General features: G+C 63.9%; 1 protein-coding gene across 2 annotated transcripts in view; it reads left to right on the top strand.

Moving 5' to 3' along the window:
- SHANK2 (SH3 and multiple ankyrin repeat domains 2) overlaps positions 1–13,027 on the top strand; it is a 415,901-nt gene that overhangs the window by 192,196 nt on the left and 210,678 nt on the right. The window contains exons 1-2 of one of the 2 annotated variants that reach the window (XM_081260599.1): positions 8,539–8,730; positions 12,494–12,812. In XM_081260599.1, the coding sequence (XP_081116725.1) occupies positions 8,694–8,730; positions 12,494–12,812 (356 nt within the window). In that variant the 5' untranslated portion in view covers positions 8,539–8,693. Of the gene's footprint in view, positions 1–8,538; positions 8,731–12,493; positions 12,813–13,027 lie in introns of those variants that run through there. The other variant, XM_081260598.1, reaches the window with a different exon arrangement.

The following is a 13,027-nucleotide window of genomic DNA, read 5'->3' as shown; positions in this document are numbered from 1 at the left end:
AGGTTAACTTATCTCACAGTTTTGGAGGCTGCAAGTCCAACCAGCTCTGGTAAGGGCCTCATAGTAAGTGGCATTGCAATGACAAGCATGTGAGACGGATCACTTGGTGGGACAGGAAGCCTAGGTGGGGAAGGGCCAGCCTTCCTCAAGTCAACCCCTCTCATGGGAGCTAACCAGGGTCCTAGGACGGCATTAACCCTTTCCCAGGGCAGTGCCCTCAACAACCTGTTATCTTGTGGCAGGGGCAAAGGCCCTGTGGTGAGCTGAGGGAGCCGGGTTAGGGGGAGTGTGGGACAGAGGGGCAGTGGGGTGACAGTGTGGGGCCCTGAGGCCGTAGGGAGAGTGGTGCCACCAGCCACATGGGGGTCTCCCTCATTCCCGGTGCTTTAAGAATGTGACCCTGGACTGGGTGGTCTAGATGGCGGAAATGTGTTGGTCCCCCCCGTGGGAGGCCCGGGGCCCGAGGTGCGGCCTCCGTCGGCTCCAGGTTTGGCCTCTGGGGAGGCTCTTGCCCTGGTTTGCAGGCGGCCGCTCTCTCTGTGTCCTCACGTGGAGAGGGATGGCTCTCCAGGCCACCCACCCCCTCCCCCCTCGGGGCCACCCCGTGACCTCATCTGACCTGATCAGCTCCAGCGTCACAGGCAGGAAGCATCAGGCTGGGGACGAGGCTGCGGCACAGGCAGGGATGTGACCCTCAGCCTGAAGGACAGTCCCTCTGGTGGCTCCCGGGCTGCGCTGAGTCGCGTGTGGGAGCTGCTGGGGGGTGCCGCCCGTCCTCGGCCCCGGGCCCGTGTGGCGGGGTGGCTCGAGGGTCCTGGCCTCTGCCGCGTGGCCAGGGGGGGCTGCGGGGGGGCAGGCACAGCTCAGGGGGCTCCCCAAGGCCCAGCAGCACCGAGGGCTCCAGACCCCCAGGCCGCCCTGGGTCACCCACGGCAGTGCCTCTCCCCGGCCTGGCGCTCCAGGAGCATGCCCCGGACCCTGGCCCAGGCACGCCCTCCCCCAGGCCGGGGCTGTTCTGGCCCTTTCCCAGCGCGGTCCCCTGCGCCCCGCTGCAGCCACCAGCCCCGAGCAGCCCCGGGCACCGCCACGGCGTTCAGCCTCTGGGCCTGCAGCCCAGGCCTTCCCCGCTGTCCTGCTGTGTCCCACTCTTCAGACCGAGAGCCTGACCCTCCCAGGCCCCAGGTGGACAAGAGGCCACGCCACAGAAGGGCCAGCTCTCCACGTGTGGCCCAGGGACACAGGTGTCCTGCTGCAGGCTTGGCATAGCGAAGGCATCTGAATCTCAGGGTCCTGGGCACCTTGCTGGGCCTTGTGCAGGGATCGGGGGACTGGCCAGCGGCTCAGACCGTGGCTGGAGAGGGAGGACCCGCCGTGCTGCACAGGAGGGGTCTCGGCCGCTCCTCTGACCTTAAAGCCACCTCTCCCAGGCTGCTGGCCTGGGGACCCTCCAAGGCCTCAGGAGGCCCCTGACCCACCATTCAGAGTCACGCCATGGGCCAGAGACCGGCCAGGCTCCTTCTAGCCCAAACTCAGACTCCCCGTTTCATAATGTTCTAGAGAAACGTGCCGCTGGGGTCGGCTACGGAGGGAGGCGGCGGCACCGCCACGGCTGCAGTGGCCCGTGATCCTGCAGGGCCAGTCGTACTGGTGGTGACTGCTGCGTCCCCTGAAGGCAGCTATCTTGGTGACGGGAGATCTGCAGGGACCTGGGGACGGCTGCCGCCTTGGGAAGGGACTTTGGGCAGAAACCAGGGATCTCGGCTGAGAGTTGGGTGGGGAGGCAGAGTGGGCAGAGCCAGGGTGAAGCCTGACCCGTGCTCTGACCAAGTGGTCCTCTGTGTCAAAGCTGCCCCCGGGGGCCTCAGAGTTGGGTCTGAGTCCCACCCAGGAAAAGAGAGGGGCCTGCAGGGGGGGGGGCACCGGCTCAGCCCTCGGCCCTGGGGTGTGGTCGAGGCTGAGAGCTGGCAGAAGCGTCTGTCCAGGACACTCCAGGAGGAGCTGGCTCTGGCCTTGGGGGCTGGAAGCAGACCCTTGAGCAGAGACAGCCAGGTGGGCACAGTGGGCACAGGTGGGCACAGTGGGCACAGGTGGCCGTTCCCAGTGTGAAGGAAGCAGCAGCTATGTCCCAGGAGCCACAGCCCTGGTCCCAGAGGGTCCCGGCCACCAGGTCGCAGGTGAGACGGATCCATAGCGCGCACCATCCATGAGGCTGCCAAGGTCACCTTGAAGCCCAGGTGGCCTCAGAGCAAGCAGAAGGTCCCAAGCCAGGTCCCACTCCCTACCAAGCTGAGGGCCTGTCCCAGGGACCTGCACGCTGCTCTCTGAGCCGCTAGGCTCTCTCCTGGACCCAAGGAGAGCCAGACTGTCCCTTGGCTGTTCTCAGGACCAGCCCCCGCTGCTGTCCTGGAACGGACATCAGGCCCGTGGTCACTCTGGTCCCCGTCCCCACACTGGGGCTCAGCAGCTCCTGTGCGTCTTCCCAAAAAGACGTTGACAATCACTAAGGAACAAAGGCCATACCGTCCACCAAGGGCACACTGTGCCCAAGTACTGCACCCAGGAAGTACTTAATCCCCAGCACCATTGCCTCACTCACATTGTGAAATGTGGCCCAAAGACGTAAGGCAGGGCACCCCATGAAATCCAGGCCAGGTGCTGGCTGACCGCCATGTGCCCCGTCTGCCCTTAGTGCCTCCCAGGGACTGGCCCTGCCCGGGCTCCCACACGGCTGGGCGGGTCTTCGCCTGGAGCACACCCACACCCCTGCAGGGGTACTGCCCGCTGGGCCCCATGTCCAGGCCCTGGGTCTGCTTCTTGGCTAAGTGACCAGGTCACTGGGAGCCTCTTTCCCCTGTGGGAGGTCCCATGTCCTCAGTCACCCAAGTCTCAGAAGAGGTGCCTGGTGCTGCCCAAGGCCATGGCCACACCTGCCCCTCCCCTTCTCAGATGCACCTGGGGACCCTCAGCTCTCTGAGGTCAGCCCCACTCCAGCTCTGCGGCCCTGCCCTGGCCACGGTCCTGCACCTAAGACCAAGGTAGTGTCGAGAAACTGGAAGGTAGGACATTCCCAGTCCCTGACCCTGGCCCACCGCTCCCAGCCCATCCTGGGGACGCTGGGGGTTTGCCCAGTGCGCTCCTACGGGCACGCCCCGCTCCTCCCTGGGGTGCTCCAGGGCCTGGCGGCTCCGGCGGGCGGCACTTTACACATGCCGCAGACACCTCCACCCTGTGCCATGAGAACCCCGCATTATTGCTGAGGCGCCTTTTTATATCTGGCTTATTTATAAAAGTATGATTCATTTAGCAATTATTGTGAGACGAGAAGCTGCCGACTAATAGTTAAGTCGCAGTCATCTGGAGCTACGAGGAGAGCAAGCCGGGCCTGCCGGCCGTGGGGGGTGGGCTGGGGCTGCTCCCCACCTGCCCTGCACCTGCCACGCTCTCTTCCTGGGCTGGTGGGCCACTGAGACCTCTGGAGTTGTTCCTGCCCCTGGGATCCCCTGAGCCTCCCGTCTGGCCAGAGGCTGCCCAGGTCAAATTCGGCCTTTCCTGAGCTCAGGTCAGAAGCTTGGCTCTGGCTCCTCCTCAGCAAGGAACCCCTCTGCTCGCTGGGGTGTCGGGTGTCACAGTGGACCAGGGGGAGCCTGGAGCCAGGCTGGGGGCCCTGTGCCTGGAAGGTGCACAGTGGCACCCTGGATGGGCACAGCCCAGGGGGCCACGCCCACCAGCCCCTCCCTGCCACCTGCAGAGGCCCTGAGAGGGGCCCTGGTGTCCCCCCCAGGAAGGCAGCCCTGCTGGAGTGGGGAATCTGCAGTCACAGCCAGGACAGAGGACGCTGGCCTGAGGACTGGGGACCTGCCTGGGCCAGGGCAGGCCTCGCCAGGTCTGGGGGCTGGAGGGCAGCTTGGCTGTGTCTTGGCACCAGCCCCACTCAGTGTGTGTGGCCCTGGGCGGGCAGGGACAGAGAGGGTGGCCTCTCGCTTCAGAAGGCCTGAGTACAGCTGGAGACCAACGGCCTCTGTGCCTGCAGGAGCCGCGTGGGACCCTGGGGGTGGGGGTGCCACCTCTGTCCTCACAGCCTCACCCATTCACTCCCAGAGCAGGGAGCCCCCGCCCAAGTGGGTGGAGAGGAGAAGGGGACAGGGCACCTGCCCCTGAAGACTTGGCTTCCCTGACACCAGAAAGTGCCCTGGGGGCTGGCCTGGGGGGATTTCTCCAAAGCCACAATCAGTCCCCTAGGAGGTGACACCAGAAAAGATAGCAGACCCCTTCTGACAGACCCCTATCTTGTCCAGCACAGGGTGGGTGGGGTGGGGGCAGCCTGGCCAGCTAGCTGCCTGCAGACTTTGGAAATTAAGGGCATTTAGGGATCACCACAGCCACTCGGCCCAGGCACCGCAGCAGGCACCAGTGCCTGACCCTCCCCAGCACCTTGACGTCCCCCTCCATAGGTGAGGAACAGGCACAGAGAGAGCGTGTGACTTCCCCAGGTCACAGAGCTGGGACTGCCTGCGGGCGGTCCTGCTCCCAGGCCCTGAGCTCGCTGACCTCTTCCCTGAGGCCGCAGAGTGAGCCCAGAATCCGTGGCCACCCCCCTCTACAGGTGGGAACCCGGGGGCTGGGGATTGCCTGGGCAGCTGGACTAGGGCTCAGAGGACACAGGACACGATCTGACACAGGACATGTGCCTGAACCCGCTCAGGGGTGTCCCCGGCCACCGTGAAGCCCAGCAGAGGGATGGGCACTGGCTCTCTTAGGCGGGGGACTTTGCCCCTCCCCGGCACAGCAGAGCCCCAAGGCCTGTCTGCAGCACCTGGCCGCCTCCTGACGGGCCTGCAGAGTGCCGGAATGTTCCATGTGCAAAGAGCCGTTTTTGTGCAAGAAGTGAGGTTATTTTCAGCCTGTTGTCAGGCAGTTGTCAAAGACGAGCGACTGAAGGGCTCGCTGAGCCTGAGGGGCCTGCGATGGGGATGGGCTAGCACCATGCTGGGCGGGGAGCCCCGGGGGCAGAGGGGCCAGGCTGGGAAGCGGGCGCCTCGGGGCTCACGTGGGGTCACCGGCTCCCTCTGGACACTCCCAGCCACAGGGCCTCCGTCTCCTCCTTCCTTCTACTCTCTCCTGTGTCCGTGGACGTGGGGCATCCCTGACCCAGAGGTGCTCAGCTTGCCCACAGGGGTGGCCGGCGGCAGGACAGGTTCCCAGGGAGCTTCTAGACCCTCTCTGCTGCCCGCCGCCAGCCCTCCCCACCTGTCTGCCAGGACAAGTCCACGAGAAATGCAGCCCCACGCCCTCTGCACGGTCACTGCAGGTGCCTGTGTAGGACCTGCGTGGGGACAAGGGGAACAGCACTGCGTCCTGGCACATGGGCAGGGAGCAGGGAGAGCCGGCTCCTCCAGACCCCGGGCTCAGCAGTGACCCCACAGAGCCCTGCAGCTGGCCTCAGGGAACTCCAGACAGGGAGGCCCCAGGTCCTGGACCCCGCCTGGGGCGAGGTGCTGGGAGAGGGCTGTGGAGGTGGGAGTCCCAGGGAGGGGCTGTCCAGTGTCACCCTCACTCTGAACCCCAGCGTGGCTGTCCCTGGGGAGACAGTTAGGGAGCCCTGGGGTCCTGCCCAGCTTCACGGCAGCCTGGCTCAGACCCTGGGATCTGGAGGGCGTGGGGCCCAGTGGACAAGCTCGTGCTGGGGACAGGGCAGGCTGCTTCCCTCCCACAGCAGCTGAGGCCTGACCAGCGCTCACGTGCTTACTCACGCAGAGCCCACCCCCCGGCCACACAGGCAGGCCGGCAGGTGCCCTCCAGGCCCAGGTAGCCTTGTGTATGGGGTGAACTCTGCCTTCTGTGCCTGGTGGGCCACCAAGTTAGTCAAGGGCAGGGGCCAGCGGTGGGCCATGGCCTGTGGTCTGGAGCCAAGGGGCAGGGGACTCATGCATGGGCCCAGAGCCACGTCACCTCTGAGCAGGGAGGCTGGGCCTGCTCAACATCCAGGGCCATGTGCGTGGGTGGTAAGTCCCCGTCGCTAGGGAGGCCAGGTGGCCAGGAGGGTGGCACAGATGGACGACTCACCCAGCGGGGCTTCTTGGGGTTCACACGAGACCCCATAGCAGGCTGCAAGTGCGTCTGATGGGGTCCCAGCTCCAAGCTCCACGAGTGACTTGCTCGGCTTCCTAAAGGTGTGGGTGGGACGTGGCCTCAGCCTCTGGACAGAGCTGCAGGTGCTCAGAGGAGGGATCTCTGGCATGGGGCTCTCGGGGGTCTGTTGTCTTGTCCAGAGCCTGCTGTGTCCCCTGCCCAGCACCATGACACCTGAGGAGGAGACAGGCCTGGGTGCCCCTGGGCCTTCCTAGTACATGGTCCCCTACCCGAGGGGCACAGGAGAGTGAGGGGTCTGGAGAGGCAGAGGGCACAGGATAGAGCAGGGCTTCCCTCCCTGCTGCCCAGCCACTGCTGGACCCACCCTGCTCTGCTGGGGACGTTCCTCTTCTTCCCGCTGGGCAGCCTAGGTCCCAGCTCTCGCCCACCATGGGAAATGCCCCAGAGGAGCGGCCACTCCACACAGGTGCTGGGCACCGAGACCTGGGGGCCATGTGTGGGGCTGCTGCCATGCTGCTGAGTTCTGGTTCTGCCCCAGTGGGCCTGATCTCGGTCCTTCGGGGTGTCTTCCTCCCCAGCACGTTGCCTGCCTTCTCCACAAGGTAAAGAAGGCCCCGGGGAGGCTGCGTCGGCCTGACCTCCACCCAAGGTCAGAGCAGCTGGCAGGGCTGCGAAGCAGGCAGGACCCCGCCAGCCTGTGGCAGAGGGCTGGCCTCTGGCTCTGCCAGCCTGGGAGAGTACACGCTCTCTGCGCCATGCTGGTGGCACAGACGGCAGTGCCAAGCAGTGACAGCAGGGAACTTGGCTTGGGATGGACCGAGCGCGGGCAGATGGAGGGCACCGGGCATCGATGGGTCTCCCAGAGAGTCTCCTCGGCCCATATGCTGACACCTGAGTGGCTGGACCCCCACCTCTGCAGAGGAGTCCCTCGGTACAGAGGAGTCTCTCTGTGACATGGCCACCCTGGAGCCCTGGCCAGCGTACCCTACCCCAGAGACAGCCGTCAGCTCCTCCCAGGTGGGACAGAGCAGCTGTGTCACTGTGGGTGACCCCATGTGTCTGACTGAGGTTCTGGGAGCTGGTGGCCTCGCCCCAAGGCCCAAAGAGGTGCATGAGGTGTGCGGGCCTGTGGGTGGCGTCCCGTCTGGAAGGTGGCTTCCTCCGCGTCTCCGAGCTGGCTTCGCCTGGGTTCTGTGACATGGGGCGGTTTGACATGACGGGAGCCGTGTCTGAATGCTCAGCTGTCTGGAGGCACACACCCAGCAGACCTGGCACCGTCTCTGCCCCCGGAACCCAGGGTCTGTGTGGCACAGCCTCAGCCTCCTGCAGCAGGCAGGCCGCCCGCCTTCCTTCCTTCACGGCGTTTGTGTGGAAGTGCGTCGGCCATATGGAATTCAACTCCCGCCTTCCAATTGGTCTTCTCCCATTTCTTCTTCTCTCTCTCTCTCTCTCTCTCTCTCTCTCTCTCTCTCTCTTCTTTTTTTAAGATTCGGAAGCAGTTCTCTTAGCAACCACAGAACGCACCCTTAATCACAGCCCGGGCAGCAGATGTGCCGGTGCCAGAGCCCTGCCCCTGGGACGTTCCACTGAGCCTCCTTGGGCCCTGCTCCTGGTGTAGGGGAAACTCGTGTCCCACCTGCGCGGAGGGCTGCAGAGCGCAGCCCTGTCTTTCGGTTGCTGGGGCAGAACTTCCTTAGGTGGCCTTTGGGGATCCTGGCTGGTTTGGCAGGACCTCTGTTGGCATGCAAATGTAGAGACTCCCGGGAGGTGGCTGTGAAAAGCTGCTGTCCTCGCTGCCTGGGGGGATCCACCCGGGTGCTCTGCAATCTCATTGTTTCATCCTCCCTCTTTAAAAAAAAAAAAAAAAAGCAGGAGGGGGCGGACTCTTGCTTCTTCCAGGGTCATTACCACAACGTGAGCTCAGTGAGCTCTCGTGAGCTCGTCTGATTCTCTCAAAGGGAAATATAGGTCGCCGTTCAGAATCCCAGATGCCGGCATGCCTGCCGGGCGCTCCTGGGTCTGCTGGGCGCCCTGGCTGGCGCCTGGATGTTTGCTTCCCTGACTTTCTTACCACATCTGCGAGCTGGCGGACAGACTTGGCTTTTTCTTTTAAATTTTGTTTTTTTTAAAAAAAAAATAGAAAAGCACAGTGCATTATATTTAGCCGCAGGCGCACGGAGCACCAGCCCGGGTTTCCTTGGATAACTGGGGCTGGAGCTCACAGATACCTCCCAGCGTCTCCTGGCCGCCAGCTCGCCCGCCCGCCCGCCCGCCCGCCCGCCGTTAACCCTGTGCGGTGCCGCTCCTCAGCGCCCAGCTCAGCTCACATGACGAACGCCGCCAGAGGTAGCCGGCTCTGAGAGCAGCCCCAGTCAACGACAGTTGGTTCCCAGCTGACAGACAGAATATGGGGTGGGCTTTGTCACCAGCACGCTGGGTCTGGCATGCCCAGCGATGCTCGGGAGCGCACAGTGCCCAGACGCCCGCCGCCACTCCCAGGGTCCCAGCCGCTCCAGCACGGAGGGGCCGGGCTGCACGCCTAGCCTTCCTCCCCTCCGAGAAGGTTATATAATGAGCGGACCACTGCCAAAGTCGGAGGGAAAATGAAGTCTTTGTTAAATGCCTTCACAAAGAAGGAAGGTAAGGAGGGGGCTGCCGGGAGCGTCGGGCCAGGGAGCAGCAGCCTTCGGGTCTGGGGACAGGGACTTCCAGTTCCTCCCAGGACCACGGTGCTTAGTCGAGTCGGGCAAGGGCATCTTTGTGGTCTGCGATACCATTTGGCTCTGGTGGGTCTGGGAGATGGACACGGTTGAAGGTGCCCTTTTATTCGACTGGTTTCTAAGCCACCAGCCTTTGCAGAACCACGTTCCGGAATGTCCACCCATGGTGACTGTGCCGGAGGGGGCTCGTTAAGAACTAAGTCCTAGGAAAATCGGGGAAGTTTTGAGTCTAGGCTGCCCGTTACCTGAGGGCTGCTGAGCACCTGCCGAGGGAGGTCAGGGCACATGGCCGCTGCCCCAGATGGGCAGGTGCTTCAAAGCCACTCCCCAGCTCCCCTTGGCCGCCCCGGCTGGCAATTTCATGGAGTGGATGGAGAAGCCTCGTGGCGGACTTTAAAAGTGCATACGGTCTTTGTCATTCCTTGTGGGGCTTTTTTATTGTGGGGAAAAAGGTATAAATAAATGCATGTAAGACGGCTAAGAAAATATCCACCCACCCAGAGTTTGCAGATTGCCTGGAAGAAGGAAACAGTTGGGTGGAATATTAATCATTTTCAGACAGGAAAAGAGTTATTTTTAACCCTTTTCACAAAAAAAAAACCATCATTTCCATGGATAGTACCAGTCAGACAGGGAGTTCTCGTCCTTAGGAAATCAGAAGGTTTCTGCAGAGGTTACTTTAAAGGAATGAGGGAGTCCTCCCCAGCCCCGGCTCCTCCTATAACCAGCACCAGGGGAATCTCGGTGCTCGGGAAGCTAATTTAGTGGGAATCTTGGTAATTAAGCAAGGTGATTTTCATTAAAACGCTCGCCCTAATGTCACCTAGGTGATTCCGTTTGAGTAACTTGCCTGGTCTTGGGGGAAGACGTATAGGAAAATGTCCCGGACGTTCCAATCCGCAACCCCCCCTCCCCCCCGGGCCAGCTCCCACGTGAGCGCCTGGTCCCCGGCTCTCCCCCTGCAGACCCATTCCTGGGAATCTATTCGAAAGCCGCCTTTGCTTATTTTCATCTTCTCACACCGTTCACCAAAATTCACCTGCTGGGACTTGAACCGTGGGCTCCATGGAGAATGGGAGGGCCTCAGCCCGGGAGCGATGGTGGCAGGTGACTTCTGCATCTGTCCCGTCTCCCCTGGACTCTTCCTTCCTGAGGAGTTGATCTGGGCCCCTGCCGGCCTCCCCCGGATCCATGGCTTTTGCAGAAGGGGTGCTCAGACCCCGTCCTGGGTCACAGGAGGTTACGGACTGCGTCGCCGGGCACGGGTGCGAGTTCTCCTGCTCTCGAGGCCGGGCAGGGTCCTCTACGTGGCGAGCGCCCAGGGTCCTCCCAGTAGCCCAGGCCCCTCTGTGTCTGATTCAGCTTGTGGTCTTGCAGCCAGCAGGGTGGCGTGGCCCTCATCCCAGGGGTGACAGGTGGCCCTGTCTGAGGCTGCAGGACCTTCAGCCCCCTGCATGTTCCTTCACCCCACCCCGGGTCTGGCATCTCTGGGGTCCCTAAAGCTCCAGCGCCGCTCCAGCGCCACTCCTGCAGAACCTGGACCGTGGACGCTGGTGTCTTGGCCTCTGCCTGCTCAGGGGCAGAAGGGCCAGTGTGGCTTCCCTCTGTCCTGAGAAGCACCCCCCAGGTAGCCTGGCTCAGGTGTGGCTCTTCTCCTAGAGGCTACTGCAGGACCCACGCCCGGCCGCCCAGAGCAGCCAGCCTGTCCTCCTGCGTCTCCAGCCGGCCTGGCTGACCGTTGTGGGCTCCTTCACTGGAGAAAGTAGGTGTGGGCCTGAGGTCCCCGGGGGCCTGCTGCCCCGACGTCTTCCTCCCACAGAGGGCTTCCCCCACGGATAGGGGCCCGAGGCACCAGGCTGCCTGCGTGGGGGACCCTGACCCTGCCTGGCCCCACCCTCTCACTGTACTGAACCAGGACACCAAGTCCAGCCTGTGACCGCAGGGAGCTTTCTGCCCTTCTGTGCAGCGTGCCAGTTTGTCCCAATTCTGTTTCCCGGGCACTTCCCAGCGTCACACCTCTCTCACCTGTCCCAGGAGAGACCTGCCAGTCCACCTCTGTGCCCGGGAGCTCCACCAGGGCCAGGAACACCTCTACCAGGGCCACCTCTGTCTCCTGTGGGGTCTGATAGGGCTCCTCTGCTCCCTTGACCTCTTCCAGGGCCACCTCTGTCCACTGTGACTCTGCCAGGGCCACCTCTCTCCCCTGTGGGCTCTGCCAGGGCCACATGTGTCCCCTCTGAGCTTTGCTAGAGCCTCCTTTATCCCTGTGAGCTTTTCCAGTCCCACCTCTGTCCCCTCTGAGCTCTGCCAGGGCCACCTCTGTTCCCTGTGACCCCTGCGAGGGACTGTCTACTGGCCCTGCAATAGGCACAACCATCCTCGGTTCCTCTGATGGGCCTCATGGTGTTCTCTGGCCTTGAGCACCAGGGGCAGATGTCCAGCCTGTCCTTGGCCACCCATGCTACACGTCTCCTTTAGGACATTAAGGTCCCTTCCCTGGGTGGGCTCCATGGAGGACTATGTGGCCTCTTGCTTCACGGCTCTGGGTCGGCCCAACAGCTGTGCTGGCCTTTGGCAGCGCAGACCCCATGCGAGTACAGAACCTGCCGAGGACATTGACAAGCGGGGGTGACACCCAGCATCCTTGGCCTCTCAGGGGCTGGTGGCATATCTGTCCCCTGTAGCCTGGAGGGCCATTGTGGAAGGGCCAGCCCTCTGAGCACCAGGGCTACTGCAGGGTGGACACAGCCCTTGGGCTCCCCAGGAGAGCCGTCCCCTCCATGTCCCCGGGCACACTGGGCTCGGGCGGGTGAGGGCCTGGCCTCTGGCAGACGTCCCAGAACCAGGCGAGGTGAGCCCCAGCTTGATGGCTGAGGAAGGGCCCCTGCTGGGGCTGAAGGGTTGGACGCCCCCAGGGCACTTGGAGCCTGGTTCGCTTGCCAGCGTCCCTGTGGCGAGGACCTCGGGCCTGGGCCGTGTGTAAAGAGCAGATGGTCTTTGTCTCGGGTCCTGGGGGCTGGAGTCTGGGTCCAGGTGTCCCGGGCTGGCTCCCACAGGCTTCTCTCCGTGGCTGGCAGACGGCGGCGGTTCCTTCCTGTGTCCTCGCGTGGCGTCCTCTGTGTGTGCGTGTCCTGGTCTCCTCTTACAAGAACACCACCCTGTGGGACTCGGGCCCGTGCTGGTGACCCATTTTAGCGTCACTGCCTGGGTGAGGGCCTCTCTCTAAAAGCCGTCCCCTTCTGAGACCCAGGGCTCGACCCCAGCCTGTGGACTTTGGGGGCAGGGATTCTCCCCACACAGAGGCCCAGCTCGAGTCGTCAGGAGGGGACACTGCAGTGCTGAGTGTCCCAGCTGCCTGTTGGACGGGGCTCTGTCCCACGTGTGTCTGAGCCAGCTGCCTCTTCCCAGGCTGTGGAAGGGATGGGCGCTGGCGATGGAAGCTGGGACCCCGGTCCCTTCCATCTGGGCCTGGGCTGGAGCCTCGGGGCAGGGGGGCCCCCTCTGCCGTCTGCACCCCTGCCTCCATGTCGGGGGGAGTCCTGGCCTCTGGGAGCCCAGCTGGAGCCCCGCAGAGAGCTCGGCCCCTCGCCCTCAGGTCGCCTGGGGGCTGGGATGCATGAGCCTGGCCTCTGGGTCACCCCCTGGACGCACTCACCCATCTCTTTTCACTCTCTCCCGCCCAGTGCCCTTCCGGGAGGCCCCGGCCTACTCCAACCGCAGGCGGCGGCTCCCCAACACGCTGGCCGCCCCCCGGGTCCTGCTGCGTTCCAACAGCGACAACAACCTCCATGCCAGCGCACCCGACTGGGCCGTGTGCCCCACGGCCACTGCCCACCGCAGCCTCTCGCCCCAGCTGCTGCAGCAGATGCCCAGCAAGCCGGACGGTGTGGCGAAGAGCGTGGCCAGCTACACCCCCGGGCCCCGCAGCCGCTCCCCGTCACTCAACAGGCTGGGCGGTGCCGGCGAGGACGGCAAGAGGCCGCAGCCACACTGGCACGTGGGGTAAGGAGCAGCAGGGCCAGGCCTCGGGAGGGGACCTCGCGCTGAGGGGCCTCGTGCTTCCACCGCCCAGGGCTGGAGCCAGGGAGCCTGGCTGCTGCTCGCAGGGGCCTCTGGGCTGGTGTGCCCTCCTGAGCCTCATGCCCAGTGGGCAGCTCTGCAGGCCTAGGACAGCTGGGAGGCTCTTGGGAGGAGCCAGTTCAGGGGGTGCCAGCCCG

The sequence above is a fragment of the Spermophilus citellus genome (genome assembly GCF_964194105.1).
Source record: "Spermophilus citellus genome assembly, chromosome: 2".
Lineage (NCBI taxonomy): Eukaryota > Metazoa > Chordata > Mammalia > Rodentia > Sciuridae > Spermophilus > Spermophilus citellus.
This window is presented reverse-complemented; position numbering and strand designations above follow the sequence as displayed.